Source organism: Gymnoscopelus braueri (assembly GCF_963280865.1).
Source record: "Gymnoscopelus braueri genome assembly, chromosome: 18".
Taxonomy (NCBI): domain Eukaryota; kingdom Metazoa; phylum Chordata; class Actinopteri; order Myctophiformes; family Myctophidae; genus Gymnoscopelus; species Gymnoscopelus braueri.
This window is the reverse complement of record NC_137618.1, coordinates 8,741,288-8,759,666: the sequence shown is the minus strand read 5'-3', so window position 1 is coordinate 8,759,666 and position 18,379 is coordinate 8,741,288. Positions and strand designations below refer to the sequence as shown.

Sequence of the window (18,379 nt, the reverse complement as noted above, 5' to 3'; positions counted from 1 at the left end):
CTCCTTCCGCTGCGTTCGCAATTACTATACTTGTGACTGTGAGGACATCAACATTTTAGGATGGTGCTTTTATTAATGCCATTTTTAAACCTAATCCTAAAGCCAAAAAATAGCCGATCAACAAGCTCACAACGTGTCGCAGATCGGCTTTTCTCAGTGCACGACACTGGCTCACAGCTAAGTATACACTCAGCGGCACTTTATTAGAAATGACTCTCCAACTGCACGTTAACGCTAATTTCTCATAAAAGTACTCATCACGCAGAATGTCCCACATTTTTCAAAATTTATCAAAATCTTTTGAAAATAGTATAACATAGGGATTAAAGGAGTAGTTCACCCAAAAAAAATCTTATTTTCAATCAATTACACACCCCATGAAGCCTTGAATTCATGGAGATGTTTTGTTTTTTTGTCGCATTCCTAAGCCAATACCGGCGGAGTACTCAATGAAGACTCTTTGAGACTCCGCCGGTCATCAAATTATTGGCTTAGGAATGTGACAAAATCAAAACGATCTCCATGAATTCAAGGCTTCATGGGGTGGGTAATTGATAGATAATAAGTAATTATTTGGGTGAACTACTCCTGTAATTGGTAATTGGTAATGTACAGGCTTACTGCACGACTTTAGGCGCTGCAGGGCACCAAGCAAGGGGGGGCACCAAGCGCCTGGCCAAAAAAAATTAAAAAGGTCGGACTACTGCAAGTAACGGCACCGAAACCGTCCAGGGGCTGAAATAGCGTGCAATGGTTGCTGAAAAACGTCGGCAGCACCCTGCTGATGAAGCGATACTTTGTTTTTAAGTACAGAACTGGAGTAAATGTCTTTAGTTACTTTCCACCACTGCATGTGAGGGAGATACAGTAAATGGAGGGAGATAGCTTACGTGTTTTTGGCCTGGCCATCGTTGAAGCACATCTGACCAACCAGAGCTGCCGACTGGTCGCCTAGACACTGTCACAAAGAAGACACATCTTTCACACATCTGTGCTCTACCTAGACACTGTCACAAGACTGGTCACCTAGACACTGTCACACATCTGTACTCTACCTGGACAGTCAGAAGAGGACACATCTGTCACACATAGTATGACTGGTCACCTATTGTAGGCCAGTGGTTCTCAAACTTTTTCATGTCAAGGACCTCCAAATTAATATGTATTTGGCCACAGATCTCTATCTGAAAAGATTTTGTGCACAGTTGTGAGCTTGTAGATCTGCTTTTTTTTCGAATAACCAACGTGTAAAGGTTTAAAGTGGTTAAACTGCTTTTGATGTAATATTAACACATCGTTGGGAACCCCTGGAACACCCTCAAGTACCCCCTGGGGGTCCCCGGACCCCACTTTGAGAACCACTGGTCTAACTAATTTGACAGTATGACAGAGATATGAAATGCGTCAGATTAAAGACAAAGACGTTCTCTTACCCCCGAGATGGGAACTCCTTCCAGAGAGCTGGATTTCTACAAGAGGAAGAAAGCAGAGGGACACCCTGAATGATCCAGAAACACTATGCACAAATAAACAACTAGCTAAAGGCCATGTAAGTGATATGTTTTTGTTATAATAAGTGTTAAATACTGTAGCTCTATATGCTGATAGTTAATCATTGTTATATCCCATTGAGACCTGAGGCCGATTATAAACCAGTAGTTCTATCACACTTTCACACTTTCAAGATTTAAAAAAAAAAGGTTCAACAATAGCAGATGTACAAGCTCGCAGCGCGGCACGAAGTATACACTTGTATATCTGCTATTTTTGAATAGCCAACGCAAAAATCTAAGATGACACAGACGCTTTCCCGGTTTGTTCAGGGTCTCCAGCTATTTTGTAAACGAGAAAATAAATGTTCAGGTCGAGATACCGATTTGATCCAATCAGGTCAGGAGAGAGAGAGAGAGAGAGAGAGAGAGATATAAGATCTTTATTGATCCCGCGGGGGGACATTCAGGCGCCAAAGACTCGTACAGGATACAATAAACAAGTGAAATTGGAAGTGATGAAATAAATAAGTAAATAAATACATGAGAAGCCAAAGCTGGAACTGGAACACTTATCAAATTGAAGCTGATGAATGGCAATGACATCAATGAAGGGGATTCCAAGCTAACAGAAACTACAGCCTTTCTCTTCCTGGAAGGTTAGCATGTTGAAATAGAAGCCCTTGTTCTTGCATAAATAAATAAAAATAACAAAAAGTTTGAAATCTTGTTAAGCCTCAGGTCTTAAGACTTAACCCATTAAGACCTGAGGCCGATTCAACAAATGTCTTCTAAATCCTAACAGTTTTCTGAAAAACTCATGTTGCTATATCAGTGGTTCTCAAACCTTTTCATGTCAAGGACCCACAACATTACGTATGTATGTATTTTGGCCGCCGACCTCCATCTCAAAATATTTAGTTCTAGGGACCCCCAGAAGCAAAGATTTAAGTTACAAATGTTTCCTTTAAAAATATATAGATATTTAAAAAAAATAGCAGATCTACAAGCTCATAGCGCGAAGTGACACGCTATGAGCTTGTAGCTCTTTTATTTTTGAATAGCCAAAAAAAAGGTTTTCCCCGTCTTCACGGGTTAAAATGACCTGCCTACCGATGATGTCATTAGTATGGAGGTTTCAGAACTGTCCATAGCCCTCCTCTGAGACACAGAGACAGAAATGGTGCCATCTTAAAATTGGCATTAGTAATGACCAAAGGTTGAAAATGGGTGAAGTGCTCCTTTAAGCCAACATTAACACGGGACAAGGTGCACATTTTGCTTGTAGACATTCTGCACAGATGAGATGACCAACACAGATACAGTACGAAACAGACAAACACGCACATGTAGTACACACAGTAAAATCCTCAGTGTTTATTTATCTCTGAGAGTATAAACATGGACACAAATGGACTATTACATGTTACACTCAGAGCTACATTAAGACTGAGGATTTTCCTTTTTTATTTTAATAAATTTGTTATTCTTGTGTCCCACCATTGACCCACCGACTTCCATTAAAGGAGGAGTTCACCCAAAAAATGACTTATTTTCTATCAATTACACACCCCATGAAGCCTTGATTTCATGGATTTATTTTTGTTTTTGTGGCATTCCTAAGACAATAATTTGATGACCGTGTGTATTTCCGGTAGGAGACACAAATAATCTACTTTGTGTCTCCTACCGGATACATTAGCCGGTAGGAGACGGGAATCAAATTATTAGCTTAGGAATGCGACAAAAACTAAAAAGAATCCATGGATTCAAGGCTTCATAGGGTGTGCAATTGATAGAAAATAAGTCATTTTTTGGGTGAACTCCTCCTTTAAACGTATAGGGTAAGAAATATTTTTTGGTTAAAACAAAATGTTTTTTTGTTAAAAGGTTAAAGCTCTATATTCTGATAATAATCTGCTATAATACTGCTACTAACAGGGGTCTCCCCGTCTCTAGCTCTTCAATAAACAGAAAATACATTTTAAGGTTGGTTGCAAATTTCAACCAATCAGGAGAGAGTACCCATTTATCAGCTTCACTTTTATAGTGCGGAAAAAAGAACCTGTGTTCCAATGGATCTAAGTTATTATTTAGTCAGAAGCTATTTTTAATACTTTTCATTGGTTGAATATTTGTAAAACCCACAGACAAACGTAACTACTTTCACTTTCAGCTAATATAGCCGACTTTGTGCGACACAGTTTTACAAAGAAGTAGGGCATTCATTTACCAAAAAGATAGTTGTTGAAATAGAGATACAAAGTCTGGGTCAGTCTGTGTCAGACTTTTACAGTCTTTTATAATCTTTACTGTCTTTATCATCCGTGCATCTTTTCATAGGAAGATAGAGCACGTTTATCAGCTCATAACAGGGTTAATGAGATACATCTATTTTATGAGACCGTAATGTTGTTTGTGTCCTCATTGCAGACTTACTGTTCTCTTCCAAAGGCCACTACATGTTTCACAGAGAGTCCAACCCAAGGGGCTAGCATCCGGTTTCTAATTTGAGGCCATATAGGAAGTATGAATGTCCGCTAGTTTAGCTATTTCCCCCATGATTTCACCACTGCTGGCTGCAGAAGCAATAACTCTCTATTAAAGCGAATGGGTTTTTGGCCGGACTTTACACTTGATTTTATTACCTTAATGAACATTGTCATAAATACTTTATGCTTCAAGTCGCTAGTTTAAAGTCTTCCTTCAATTGCCATGATATGCGTTTAGTAAATTATGGTCCCATTAATGAAGTTAAATCAGACCCATGCAAACCTGTCCCAAAACATAAATACTGCAACACACACACACACACACACACGCACACGCACACGCACACGCACACGCGCACACGCACACGCACACGCACACGCACACGCACACGCACACACACACACACACACACACACACACACACACACATTAACCAACATGTACAGAGGGTTTATGAACGTACCATATACCCATAGATTTCAGAAGAGCTTCTAACTTTAGGGAGGATTTCCATGGGAACATCAAAGTACCTGAAAACAGACATATTATTTTGTTACTAGGTGTTGTTATCAGTGGTGGAAAGTAACGGAGCACATTTACTCAAGTACTGTACTGTACATTAATTTTGTAATATTGCAAACATTGTAATTTTTACAAAGAAAAGCTGATTTTTATATCAAAATCCTTCTGAAAAATAGCTGATCTACAAGCTCTCGACGCTTTGTGAGCTTGTACTGTATACAAGCTCACAAAGCGTCGAGAGCTTGTAGATCAGCTATTTTTCCGAAGGATTTTGATATATTAATTTGAAAGCATTTCACTTTTACTTTTAGCAATCTAAGTATATCTTGATGCCAGGGGAGTAAAAGCATTGAGCATTGAAAAAAGGACATACGCAAGTAAAGTAAAAGTAGTGTACCTCAAAATGTTAACTCAAGTACAGTACTTGAGTAAATGCACTTAGTTACTTTCCAGCCCTGATATTAAATAGTAAATTGTAAAGCCAGACTTAGTACCTATACTGTATATAACCTTTATTAAACCAGTAAAAATACATTGAGACAAAGTCTCTTTTGCAAGTATGCAGTGCATACTTGTCAGAGCCTTTGCCACTGTGAATCTATAGGTTACCTGCAGAGCTCCGGGTCCCATTCCAGTGAATGGATGTTAAAGAGCATGGTGCGACTGGCGTTAGAAACATCCGTACAGTGAACACCTCCGTCTCTGCCTCCTGTAAGACACTAACATGCAAAAAACACAGACACATTTAGGGTTCGTTCACACCAAGCATAGAGTACAGAAGTCCTGACGTCACTCGTTCATCCCCAGGTTCGTAAAGTAATTTCGCTATGGAATAACATTGGGTCATCATAGAATCGTCTCATATAAGAATTGTGTTCCAAAAATAAACAAACTGTCTCGGCGATATTGTCAGGGAGGAGGTTCTGTATCGTTTATGATAGTCAGTCACTTATATTTGATACAGTCTGTTTCTGGCGAAGATTTAACTAATTCGGCGGAAGTAACATTAGCGTTTTCTCACCGTCAGTTGATGCTTCATATCCATAAGAGTAAAACCGCCAGGGTCATTTGTTTATTTTTGGAACACAATTCTTATTTGACGCGATATTAAATACGTCTATGGGGATTCAGAATGGGGGTGGAAAACCGCGAACCAGGTAGACAAACCTAGGATGTGTAAATTACGTCAGACTTCGGTGCTCTATAGCGATAATTATGTGAGCGTCCACACTGATGATGAACGATTATTCACTCAAACCCCATTATCCGTGTTCTGGGAAAACGTTTGCAGAAAATAGCAGATCAACAAGCTTGTCGATCGGCTATTTTCAGCGAAGATATTTAATGTAGAGCGAAAACACAAAATACACTAGTATAGAGCCCTGAGGGACTCCGCTCAACATATGGGTTTAAGTGGTTAAGTCCCGAGCTTGTGCTCTAAGCCAGCTAACATTAGCTATTCCAAATCGTCTCCTCCTCTCCAACAAAACTATCTCTGATTCCGGTGTTTCCATCGTTCTTGAAATCGCTCTGAAAGTGACGATATCGTTCACCCACTGTCGTTGTCAACAGTGGGTGGGTTGGGTGGGTTTTAATGACAAATGTATCGTTATAGTTATCATTCTTGGTGTAAAGGGCCCTTTATTACAGGTCAAATATATCCTTGAACCATAACTCCTGTTTGTGTATGTTCTGTCTGTCTGTCTGTGTTCCATACCCAGATGATCCAGGAGTCGACGGTACCGAACATGGCTCTCTGCTCCACGACGGCCTGTCTCACCTCCTCCACGTTATCCAACATCCAACGCAGCTTCACTGCACTGAAGTACGTACTGATAGGAAGACCTGTCTTATGCTGCACACAGACACACACACACACACACACACACACACACACACACGCACGCACACGCACACATGCACACAGGCAGGCAGACAGATTACAGTATTTAATAATTGTGACAGCAGGTAATAATCTAAAATAAATGAATAAAACAAAATCAAATAAAAGGTGATAATCCTACCTTGAGGTGGTCCTTGTTTCGGCCAGGCGTTCTGTTGATAAGTCTCTCTACAGTGGGCTGAGTCCGCATGTCCAACCACACTGCACACAGCCACACACAGAAGAAGCTGTCATATCACATTTGGCCTCGCATAGCCAGACAACTATTCCACAATCTCCGAATGCTACATATCATATAGAGTCTGGAACTACACCTCCCGAAAGCAGAGAAAGAAAGATGTTAGTCATCTGTTAGTGATTTCCGTTCACGAAAATATCTTTAAAAATAAAAATATTTTTTAATTCACATTTCTGCTAAGCAGCAAGCTATAGTAGCTGCTATACATCGTCACTGTCGGGTCGAAACCCCATATATCCAAAACCGTTACTTTTCAGGATTAAAATAAAAAAATGGCTAAAGTAGCAGATCTACAAGCTCAAAGTGACAGTTTGGTGTGACTGCACCCTGAGGTCATTTTAACATCTACTCAGGTTTTAGTGTGTGCCCCAGGCAGTTTTTAAGTTGCTCAGTTCAATGTTTAGATTTCGATATTCACATCAGTCTCCTATAAGCCCATTCAACTTGAAACTCCATAGTTCTATGGTTAGATACTTTACTTATCTGCATGGGGGACAACTACATTATACTTTATGGATCAGACAGACAGACAGACAGACAGACAGACAGACAGACAGGCAGACAGACAGATACTTTATTGATCCTGAAGGAGAGGCCACGTCTTAGGGCAGTGGTGGTAAACTCACCGATAGCATTTTACAAAGTGTCCTGTCTGTCTGTCTGTCTGTCTGTCTGTCTGTCTGTCTGTCTGTCTGTCTGTCTGTCTGTCTGTCAGTCAGTGGTGGTAAACTCACCGATAGCATTGTACAGAGGCTGTCCTGTCTGTTTGTCCCAAACCAAGGTCGTCTCTCTCTGATTGGTCACTCCCACCGCTGAGGAGACAAAACACGCACAATTACATTGCTATCCACACAGATTTGTTGACAAAGTGCAAGGACAGAGTGAAAGACATGAACCTTGAAATACACTGGTTTTCAACCATCTGGTTACTAATGGACTCTTTACGGGTCTGTAACTCTGAGAGTTACAGACCTCTCAGAGCTACATAAGCACTGAGGATTTTACAGTGTAGATTCCAGTAGTTTATTTCATTGATAGTTACTGCTAGTACAGCAGTTACACATCAAGTCCCCTCTCATACATTCTGACCCCGTCTCACTATTGTCTGTTTCCGCTATTCATTGAAGTATATACGGTAGGACTGAAGTGGACAAAATGTCCATTTGCAAAGCTTGTGTTATGTCTCATGTGCATGTGAACATTTCCTGTCTCTGTATCAACTCTCTGAGTGCGATTCTGCCTCTGATACTGTCCATCTGAATGTCTCCCTTTCAATTCTCTCTCTCTCTCTCTCTCTCTCTCTGTAGGCAGGTATTAACCTCAGTTGCACTTTAACATTACCCACATGTAGCTTACAGATTATTCACCTACCGACAATCATATCACCGTCCCAATATGAAGGACCACCCTTAAGTCTTACTCTTTGCGTTGGTTCTGCAATGCAGTTATGTGGTAAAAAAATAAATAATAATACCCCCCTTTCCTTTCCTTAACACATTAAGACCGGGAAAGCCTATATGTTGTTATACCTTTAAAGGGTCTACACCATGAAAATCACTTTTTTCTTGGTTTTTTGTATTTTTTGGGGTCCCCAGTGTCTCTTGTACCCCAAAAATGTTTTTTTTTAAAATTCAGTCATTCCTTCTCATTTCATGGATTTCCAGAATGGGCGTGTCTGAACAGGCGATCTCAGAATGGCAATGTTTATGATGTCACAAACATTTTTGATGGCAAACCCAATGTTAAATGAAAAGTGCCCGAATCGCTCCGAAACTTTTTCTACCCCCCCTAAGTGGGGGTCTACGAACAAATACTTCGGGCTCGGATTTTGGCTCCGCCCCCCGGAAGTGGGTGAAACAGGCACCTCAAACACTTGGTGGAATTGTTCAAAAATGTTCAAAGTGTTTTTATTTCAATTTTGTATTTTTCTTAGATGCTTCTTTTTATGCAGAATTTTTCCATTTTTTTTTTTTTTTTAATATTTTCTTTTATGAACTGAATTTATTAACTGAACAGAATTGCTCAGTAGCCCCCCCCTGCCCAAGAGGACGTTTTGGTATTGCAGCTGAAAGTGCTGTATAAGCCAGAGACAATTGACTTGGGATGAGTATATCTGAGAGATGATTTAGGCTCAAACCTTTTGAAAAAGGTTTGAGGGACATACACCATATGATATTAAATATCAAATATTTGTTTTAAATTCATGGTGTAGATCCTTTAAAACCGGGAAAGCATCTGTGTCATTTTAGATGTTGCTATGTATATAGCAACAGGAATTTCTTAACATTTTTTGAATAGACAATTTAAGATTTTCTGAAAACTTAGGTTAGGATTTAGAAGGCGCGCACACACACACACACACACACACACACACACACACACACACACACACACACACACACACACACACACACACACACACACACACACACACACACACACACACACACACACACACACACACACACACACACACCAAACCTTTTATATTGGAGACATCAATCTTGAGTTGTCCCAGTTTCTCACAGGTCCTCTCCAGACACTCGTACACTGACTGGATTATCTCCATAGGATCTTCCTCCACCCATCTGATTCACACACACACACACACACACACACACACACACACACACACACACACACACACACACACACACACACACACACACACACACACACACACACACACACACACACACACACACACACACACACACACACACACACACACTTGAATAATGGTTTGATTGGTCTTTATTTACACAATCCTGTAGTTTGTGCATGGATGTATCTATGGGAGAATGCATGTCCAACAGCTCATTTCCTAAGCATAACATAAGAGAAATACAGCGTTCAATACAACATGACATCCGAGCAATAAGCTATATGTAGCTGAGCTGAGTAAATGGGCCCTAAAGGCCCATTTATGCTTTGAGCGACAAGTGTTGACCAACGTGTCACGCGAGGGAAGTGATGTCAAATGATGTGTCGAAGAGGACCTCCGCCGAAGGTACAAATGGAAAAATGAAGATCACGTACTCTGTTTGGTTGGGAAGATCCACAAGACTACATTCACTTCCTTGTTTATGTTTTGTGGCAAGGCTGTCGTGTCGGTGATTCAGACAATATGACGCAGACAATATGAATGCTCAAAACTTACTTTTTTTAGTTTAGTCCAGGTAGCAACGAGCGCCAATGGCCCGAGTCTGGATTTTCTTTTTTTTTATTATTGTGTAATTTGGTGCCTTCTGGCCATGATAGTTTAATTTCTTGTCATTTTCATGTGTTCATACATGTTAATATCCAACCAGGACTGGAGAAATCATGTCTTCACAGTCACACAATCTCCACCATCTGAGCAAAGGATTTCCTCAAGCATGGCCACATTTTTCAGTTGTATCATTAACTCAAAGATACCATCATTATTATTTGACCAAATAGTTTACTACTGTAATAACACACATAATCACATACCAGATTGGCTGGTAATGGTCATGTTGTACCCAGCTTAAAGGACTAACTCATTGAAGGGGATAAAATAAGTTGTTTATACAGCCATTAAGGCTATCCCAAATGGAAACCAACTCAACACTAAATAATATCTATTAAAGATATTTTAATATATTTTCCTGAAATGACGAAAAGATGAAACTATGCACGATCATCCAAAACATCCGATTTTCACGCTTCCGTTGTCTAGTATGGAAATCGCTTTGAGTAAGCACTATAGGCAGGCTCTCGTCAGACTCAGACACCCCCACCGCCGAAAACAGACTCCCCTCACAGACTATATCAAATACGAATACTCAAGGTAAAGTACAGCTCCTCAGTCTGAACTCACCCCTCTTTAGGGAAGAGCTGGGTGATCTCCACTTGATGCTGGCTGATCAGCTCTGCTGTTTTAGCGTTGAATACCTGCAGAGGACAGAGGTTATGGTCAGTAGAGCAGTGGTACTCGAACTTTTTCATGCCAAGGACCCCCAACTTGACCCCCATCTGAAAAGATTCTGTGCCGGGCAGGGACCCCCCCATGCAAGATTTGTGTTGACAAAATATTCAAAACTCACTTTTAAAAAGAAAATATTTTTTGTTTACAATTTTTTTCTGGGGACCCACCGGAACCCACCCAAGGACCCCTGGGGGTCCCCGGGCCCCACTTTGAGAATCACTGCTGTGTTTGAGTTGATAAGTAGCCAGGAGGTCAATAAAACACTGAAGTCACAGAGTCACGATGGAACACCAGACTGTGTGTTTACAGAGAGGCCATTGAAAGAGTTACGACACTCTTTGATCACGCCGCCATGTGATCACATGGTTCATTTATTATCGCGTGTGCTTCATCAACATCCATTAACCACTGAAAACAGCCGGTCTGCAAGCTCACAGCGAATCCCAGTATTTTTAAGTGGGGTCCCGACTCTGGGGGGCCCTCAAAGGTCCTTGAGGGGGTTCCAGGGGGTCCACAGCAAAAACGTGTTAATATAGAATCACAATCAGTTTAACCACTCTAATCCTATTTTATACTTTGGCTATTCAAAAATAGCTGGGGGTCCGTGGCCAAATACATAATCAATTAGGGGGTCCTTGACATGAAAATGTTTGAGAACCGCTGTATTAGAGACACACAGGTAGTGCAAAGGGACAGTAAACAAAAGCAGGAGATTTACAACCAGCAACAACGTTGCCAACCCAGTGAACCCACTCAGGGACGGTTGGCACACATCTCAACCCTGGGAGAGTTGGCACACATCTCACATCCTGAATGTCTAAATAAAGACCCAAATAAAGACCTCATGGTTCCCACACAAAGGTCACTATGGACATTCAAACCCACAACACGATGATGAGCACATGATGGGAGAGAGAGATCACAGTTTGATGACGTTAGACTGGACAGATTCTCAACATATCTACCGATTGTTATGAATGCTTACATATTAAAATATTATTGTCAGCGGTATTAGGGCATAAAATATATTGTGCCGATACTTCTGACAATAATATTTTAACCAGAATGTATCACTGATCTTTCCCTGTTTGGACTGTTATACATAATACAAAAAAACAGACAAAATATATATATATATATATATAAAACTAGATCTTCTGCACAGCCTGCAAAGTAAAATCCTCAGTGTTAATTTATACTTCTGTAACTTAGAGTGAGCCAAGGAATAAAGAGGTTTCCTACAAGAGTGCAGGGGAAGAAATAGGATGCAACACACTGCTGAGGTTGACTGTCACAGTGAGGGGAAAGAAATAGGATGTAACGCACTACACTAATGAGGGTTAACCATAGATGGTTAACTGTAATGAGCTCAGAGAATTAACACAGTGTGGTATCACCTGCTGTCCAGTAGAGTACACACACACACACACACACACACACACACACACACACACACACACACACACACACACACACACACACACACACACACACACACACACACACACACACACACACACACACACACACACACACTATCTATTTTTATTGTATTTTATGTAAATTCTGTTTTGTTTTTTGTTTTTTCAATTATGGTATTTAGGTATGTCAGTATCTGTCGATTTTGTGTGAGGGGACCACAGTGGAAATGACTTTACTGTGCATAGTTTTTTTTATTATCCTTTATTGCCCCTTTAACCTTCTTGTCACGGTCAGGGTATTCCAAACTCATACCTTGACATAAATAAATCTAATCAAAGTCACAGTCACAGTCACACACACACACAGTCACACACACACACACACACACACACACACACACACACACACACACACACACACACACACACACACACACACACACACACACACACACACACACACAGTTGGCCAGTTGGACAGAGGTGTCCTTGCACAACCTTAGCAGGGCAGATCATATGATACATCACGCATATGATCATTACGCACATTGACTGTTCCAGTCAATGTGCGTAATCCCACCATTACATCATTTACTGAAGGCAACGATGATTACAATACTAAAATGATAAGCCACCAGTGGTGGAAAAAGTACTCACATGTTTTGTTTTACTTAAGTAAAAGTATCAATACTGCAGTGTAGAAATATTCTACACTGTAAAAAAAAGTAAAAGTAAGTAATAAAAATGTACTTGAGCAAAAGTACAAAAGTATTGGCATCAAAGTGTACTTCAAGTACCAATAGTAAAGGTACTCATTGTGCAGAAAGTCCCATTTCAAGTTTTCAAATGTATAAACATGAAAAACATAAAATAAAAACATGAAAATAGCAGATCTACAAGCTCACAATGCGTTGCATCTCAACACATTGTGAGCTTGTAGATCGGCTATTTTCAAATGGCCGAAATGTATATAGGGCTGAAGTGGTTGATGTATGTTTTGTAATAATAATCAAAATCTACAAAGTAACTAGTAACTAAAGTTTTCAAATAATTGTAGTGGAGTAAAAGTACAATATTTGCCTCTAAGATGTAGTGGAGTAGAAGTAAAAGTATTGGAAATTGGAAATACTCAAGTAAAGTAAAAATTCCTCAAAAGTGTACTTAAGTACAGTACTTGAGTAAATGTACTTAGTTACTTTCCACCACTGTAAGCCACCAATCACTTCAACACAACACTTAACATTTAAAGGAGCACTTGACCCATTTTCAACCTTATCTTCGTATAATTGGTACGCACTAATGCTCATTATACGATGGCACCATTTCTGTCTACTCAGAAATGGTGCAATCTCTCTCTCATCGGTGGACTATGGGCAGTTCAAACCCCTGCCTACCAATTACATCATCAATTGGGATTCCAAGATAATAGAAATTACAGCCTCTCTCTTCCTGGAAAGTGAGGAAAAAAAGAAGCGGGAGAAGTATAGAGCCCTGAGGGACCCCGTTCAACAAAGTATAAGGGGTTGGTTAAATTCAGGCACAAAGGAACTTTGAAAAGGCCTAAAATGATGTATGAAGTTTGGTGCAGGTGTGGGTGTGTGTGTGTGTGTGTGTGTGTGTGTGTGTGTGTGTGTGTGTGTGTGTGTGTGTGTGTGTGTGTGTGTGTGTGTGTGTGTGTGTGTGTGTGTGTGTTAAATTGTTAATCACAATTATTAATTAACCACGATGTCATGATCGTGATTCGTGACAGCCCTACTTACTTCATGGTCTGCTAAAAAAACGTGAAAACGATGCATTCACTTTTCTGAGTGGTTAGTATACTTTATTTCACACAACAGAGCTTCAGCAGAACACTGTGTTCCAACAGGCGTCATGCCAGATTTCTGGGCCTGATGCCGATCTCGACTTTGGACAGTCGCAGACCAAATGATTACCTATGTGACCCATATTTGATGAACAAGTAAATAAACACATAAACTGAACTTATCTACGAGCTCACAGCCCATCTACAATCTCACGCCCAATCTACAAGCTCAAACATTGCCAAACCGATATCAGTCTGGCTCTAATGTCTTCCACTTGACCAGGCTGAGATTTAGAAAGACCATCATTTTCTTTTGCGGTTTCTTTATAAAAAAAAGAAAAGAAAACAATGCTTTCAGTAAAAAGAAAAATGAGAGGAAGGCAAATGTAAGAGAAAGACCATCTCCGTAATTTACTGAAGCTTCAGCTTCCCTTACGACTGGACTTTCATCCAAAACGACAAAGATCATGTTTAGAATTCCACGGGACTCACAGGTCAATAAAGATAATGGTAAATCCATGTCAGTCACCCTGCTACAGATATGGCTCAGGAGAAGTGTAAAGGTGGTGTAAGTGATATTGTTTGGTTAAAACAAAAAGGTCTTGTCTTGTTAAAAAGTTAAAGCCCTATATTGTGATAGTAATAATTGCTATAAAGTGTTCAGTAACAGAGGTCTTGTCTCTCCAGCTCTTTAATAAACAGAAAATACATGTTCAGGTGGGTCACCAATTTCATCCAATCAAGAGAGAGAACCATTTATCACCTTCAATTTTATAGCATTCCAATTGCAATTTTGTCTGCTCATTCCTTTTCTTCACTGATCACTTCAAGTTTCAATTGCTTATCCTGCATCCTGTATGAGTTCCCTTCTGATTGGATACAATTAGCATCCAGACCTTTATTTTCTAACCCTAACCCAGCATTAAGGGCATTCCATATTTTTTTGCATAGGACCTATTTGTTCTTATGTTACTACTACTGCTATAGCATAACATACAAATTAAATGTTACTAATGTTACTATATGTTGTTGTAGCACAGTATTTATTTTTATTTTTATTATATTTAGGACCTCACATTATGCTTGCATTTCGCTGCTTGTTTCTGTATGAGTAGTAGCAAAAAAAATCTTGATTATTTATATTTCTTTCTTTCTTTCTTTCTTTCTTTTTTTGTACACAATTCTTTAATAAAATTGCTTTACTTGAAGCTTGTCAACTGTTCCTGTGTGTTCAAAAAGTATACAGGTCAGATTTAAAGCACTTAAAAACTGAATTAACTTTAATTAAATCATGAATGAGTTACAATAACATTCATGCAGTGTACCTGCTGAGCCGGTAGAGGGCGCACAATACATCTATTATCATATCACCTTGCTCAATCCAACTATAGCCTTGGTACATAAATCCTCCGTGTGTGAATATATCTCTATGTGTAACTCCAGCGGTGGACAGATGGAACCAAAGGGAAGCAAAATATAGAACCAAATAATGTTAAGTTAAACCAATGATGGTGCATTATTAGTGTTAATTCATTGATGGATTCCTCACCAGAAACCTTGTGGAGCTGGTTCCCTGGTCAATGGCAGCTACCAGAGGGTCCGTCATATCTTCACCCCGGCGACAAGTTCTGGATCCTGGATGTCTCCGTGTGGTGTGACAGCCCAAAAAAAACACAGCCTGTGTGTGTGTGTGTGTGTGTGTGTGTGTGTGTGTGTGTGTGTGTGTGTGTGTGTGTGTGTATGTATGTGGGTGGGTGTGTGCCTGGTGTGTGTGTGTGTGTGTGTGTGTGTGTGTGTGTGTGTGTGTGTGTGTGTGTGTGTGTGCGCGCGTGTGTGTGTGTACGCGCGTGTGTGTGTGCGCGCGTGAGTGCGTGCGTGCGTGCGTGTGCGTGTGTGTATGTATGTGCGTGTAGGGGGAGGAGGGTCATTACTAGTAGTAGGAACGCCCCGTTCCGGTTTAGTGATTTCATTGATCGATTCACATTTTTCTAGTTTGCATATCCGGTCTAGAGAAGACTTGGCGGAAACGGAAATGGCCCGTGTATGTGCTTGTGATCGCTGGGGGGAAGTAACCGGACACAGTTGTGGAGTAGGCGGACTCTAGACCGAATGTCCCTGGTGAAAGACGGAATGTGAACCAGAGGTTATGTTGTAGTAGTGTCGTCAGAGGGCGCTGGTGGACTGTTGGCCAATCACAGCCAGGGGCACGGCAACACAGATGGGGTGACATAAGGTACTTTTTAAAGACATATTTATCTGAGGCAGAGATTTAACCCTAGTTCTTATAGTTTATAGTTTAGTTAGTAGGCTAACTATAAGATTGTGATTCCCAAACTGTGGGCTGAGCCATGATGATTTTTTATTGATAATAATATTAAAGTAACAAAAAAATGTCTTTTTCAGTTTTCATTGTGATAGGAACTTGAAGTATACTAGAATGGCTGCTGTGCTAAGTGGTCAGATGGGTGTGCCGCGAATGCTTTTGAGATTATCAAGTAGTGGGCCCTGGTCCAGAAAATGTTGGGAAGCATTGTTATAACACTATAACAGTATAGCCTTATAAATAAACTTACAGAGGCAAAAAAAAGTACCCTACACACTACAGGCTTTAAGGGTGAATGGGTTCTTTCAGATCACACCAGCAGTGAGAATGGAACCAGGCGAGAGGTAACATTGATTGATTGATGTACTTTTATTTAGTAAGACATGAGAATCACAGTGCATGGAAGTACAAAATTCACAATACAAGGTCTACTAAACTGGAAGACTCAGTTAAGCACGCAGCTTGTTTAAGATGAGAACCCCGTGCACACAAATCATGATGAGACAGACAGAGATACACACTACTATACAGAGCTCCGTTCCGGTAGCAAATATAACACATCCGGTTTTTGAGCTAGCAAATATAAGGTTTCCGGTTGCCTTCAAAGTAAGAGCATCGCATTTAATGTTTTATGAAAGACATACATGCATTTCGAAAAAGACATTTATACAGTGGTGGAAAGTAACTAAGTACATGTAATCAATTACTGTACTATGCATTTTGAAAAATACACGTATACAGTGGTGGAAAGTAACTAAGTACTACTCCACTACATTTCAGAGGCAGATATTATACTAGTTACTTGTTACTTTGTATATTTTTGATTATAATTACAAGACCACTTCAGCCCTATTTAAACTTTGGAAATTTGAAAATAGCCGATCTACAAGCAAAATATTTTTATATTTATACAAGACCACTTCAGCCCTATTTAAACTTTGGCAATTTGAAAATAGCCGATCTACAAGCAAAATATTTGTACATTTAATTACATTTTGATACCAGTACTTTTACTTAATTACATTTGGAATTCAGGACTTTTACTTTTGCAGAGTATTTCTACATTGCAGTATTGATACTTTTACTTAAGTAAAACATTTTAGTACTTTTTCCACCACTGCATTGATGGATGTATTTATAAGAATTAGCCTACGCCCTAACAGGTCGTTATTGAAATTGGCCTTTGATCCACATTCAATGGGCACTTAGCACATTTTCCATACACCCATGTTTAACCACTGTGATTAGACTGTAAACAGGTTTCAGATTTAAATTGGAATGCCAAAGATGGCAATCCCCTTTCTATAAATAATAATAGTAGCTTGTACAGGTGTAACATGTGGGGGGTTTATAACATATTTAACAATACAATACTGTGTGTGTGTGTGTGTGTGTGTGTGTGTGTGTGTGTGTGTGTGTGTGTGTGTGTGTGTGTGTGTGTGTGTGTGTGTGTGTGTTTCTCATGGCATGGTGTTTTTTTACCTCAATTTCTTTAGAGCACAAAGCCCAAATACCATTGAATATAATATATATGTATATATATATATATACACACGTATATGTATATGTGTGTGTGTGTGTGTGTGTGTGTGTGTCAATGCAACAACTACAGTAGTTAAAAAACAGTTTTGTCTGAATCCAGCCACTGTAGTCCACACACTAAACCTATATTTTCTACAGAGGTTGTGAATATTTGATTGTTAGGTTAGTGCATCAATGATCTTGTTGTACAGTATGTTAAAATGTTTTGTTGAAATGTATATACAAAAAATCTGTTATTTCTAATTATGCTGCCGGTATCGTGTCTGTGATTATAATGAGCAGGGGATTTGAGCAGGTCACAGCTGATTAGAAGGTTGTAAAGTAAGGTTTTTTTTTAGGCAAACTTTGCAGCATCGGGTAAAGAGTAAATAATATATTTGTGTGTGTGTGTGTGTGTGTGTGTGTGTGTGTGTGTGTGTGTGTGTGTGTGTGTGTGTGTGTGTGTGTGTGTGTGTGTGTGTGTGTGTGTGTGTATTTATAAGAATTCGCCTACGCCCTAACAGGTCGTTATTGAATCCACATTCAATGGGCAATGGGAAGATATTGGCCATGGTGTGGATGTGTTTTTTTGCAATGAAAGACCAAATCACAATATGTGTGAAGCCATACCATTACCAATACTAACATTTCTAAAACAGACATCTGCTTTCCAAAAATGTCACACACGGCTTGCAGCAGCAGCAGCAGCAGCGCA

At 39.8% G+C, this 18,379-nt stretch overlaps 1 protein-coding gene across 5 annotated transcripts in view; it reads right to left on the bottom strand.

The window, feature by feature from the left end:
• LOC308073509 (glycerol kinase-like) overlaps positions 1–15,511 on the bottom strand; it is a 31,537-nt gene extending 16,026 nt beyond the window's left edge. For all 5 annotated transcript variants that reach the window (XR_013931997.1, XM_080412437.1, XM_080412439.1 and 2 more), the window contains exons 1-10: positions 15,370–15,511; positions 10,488–10,561; positions 9,128–9,234; positions 7,381–7,458; positions 6,530–6,609; positions 6,223–6,360; positions 5,115–5,224; positions 4,447–4,513; positions 1,434–1,469; positions 891–958 (exon numbers count right to left, since the gene is read on the bottom strand). Coding sequence is in view for 4 of the 5 variants with exons in the window: in XM_080412437.1 (XP_080268563.1) it covers positions 891–958; positions 1,434–1,469; positions 4,447–4,513; positions 5,115–5,224; positions 6,223–6,360; positions 6,530–6,609; positions 7,381–7,458; positions 9,128–9,234; positions 10,488–10,561; positions 15,370–15,426 (815 nt within the window). In the remaining variant the exon portion in view is untranslated. The remainder of the gene's footprint in view (positions 1–890; positions 959–1,433; positions 1,470–4,446; positions 4,514–5,114; positions 5,225–6,222; positions 6,361–6,529; positions 6,610–7,380; positions 7,459–9,127; positions 9,235–10,487; positions 10,562–15,369) is intronic.
• Between the last annotated feature and the right edge of the window lie 2,868 nt (positions 15,512–18,379).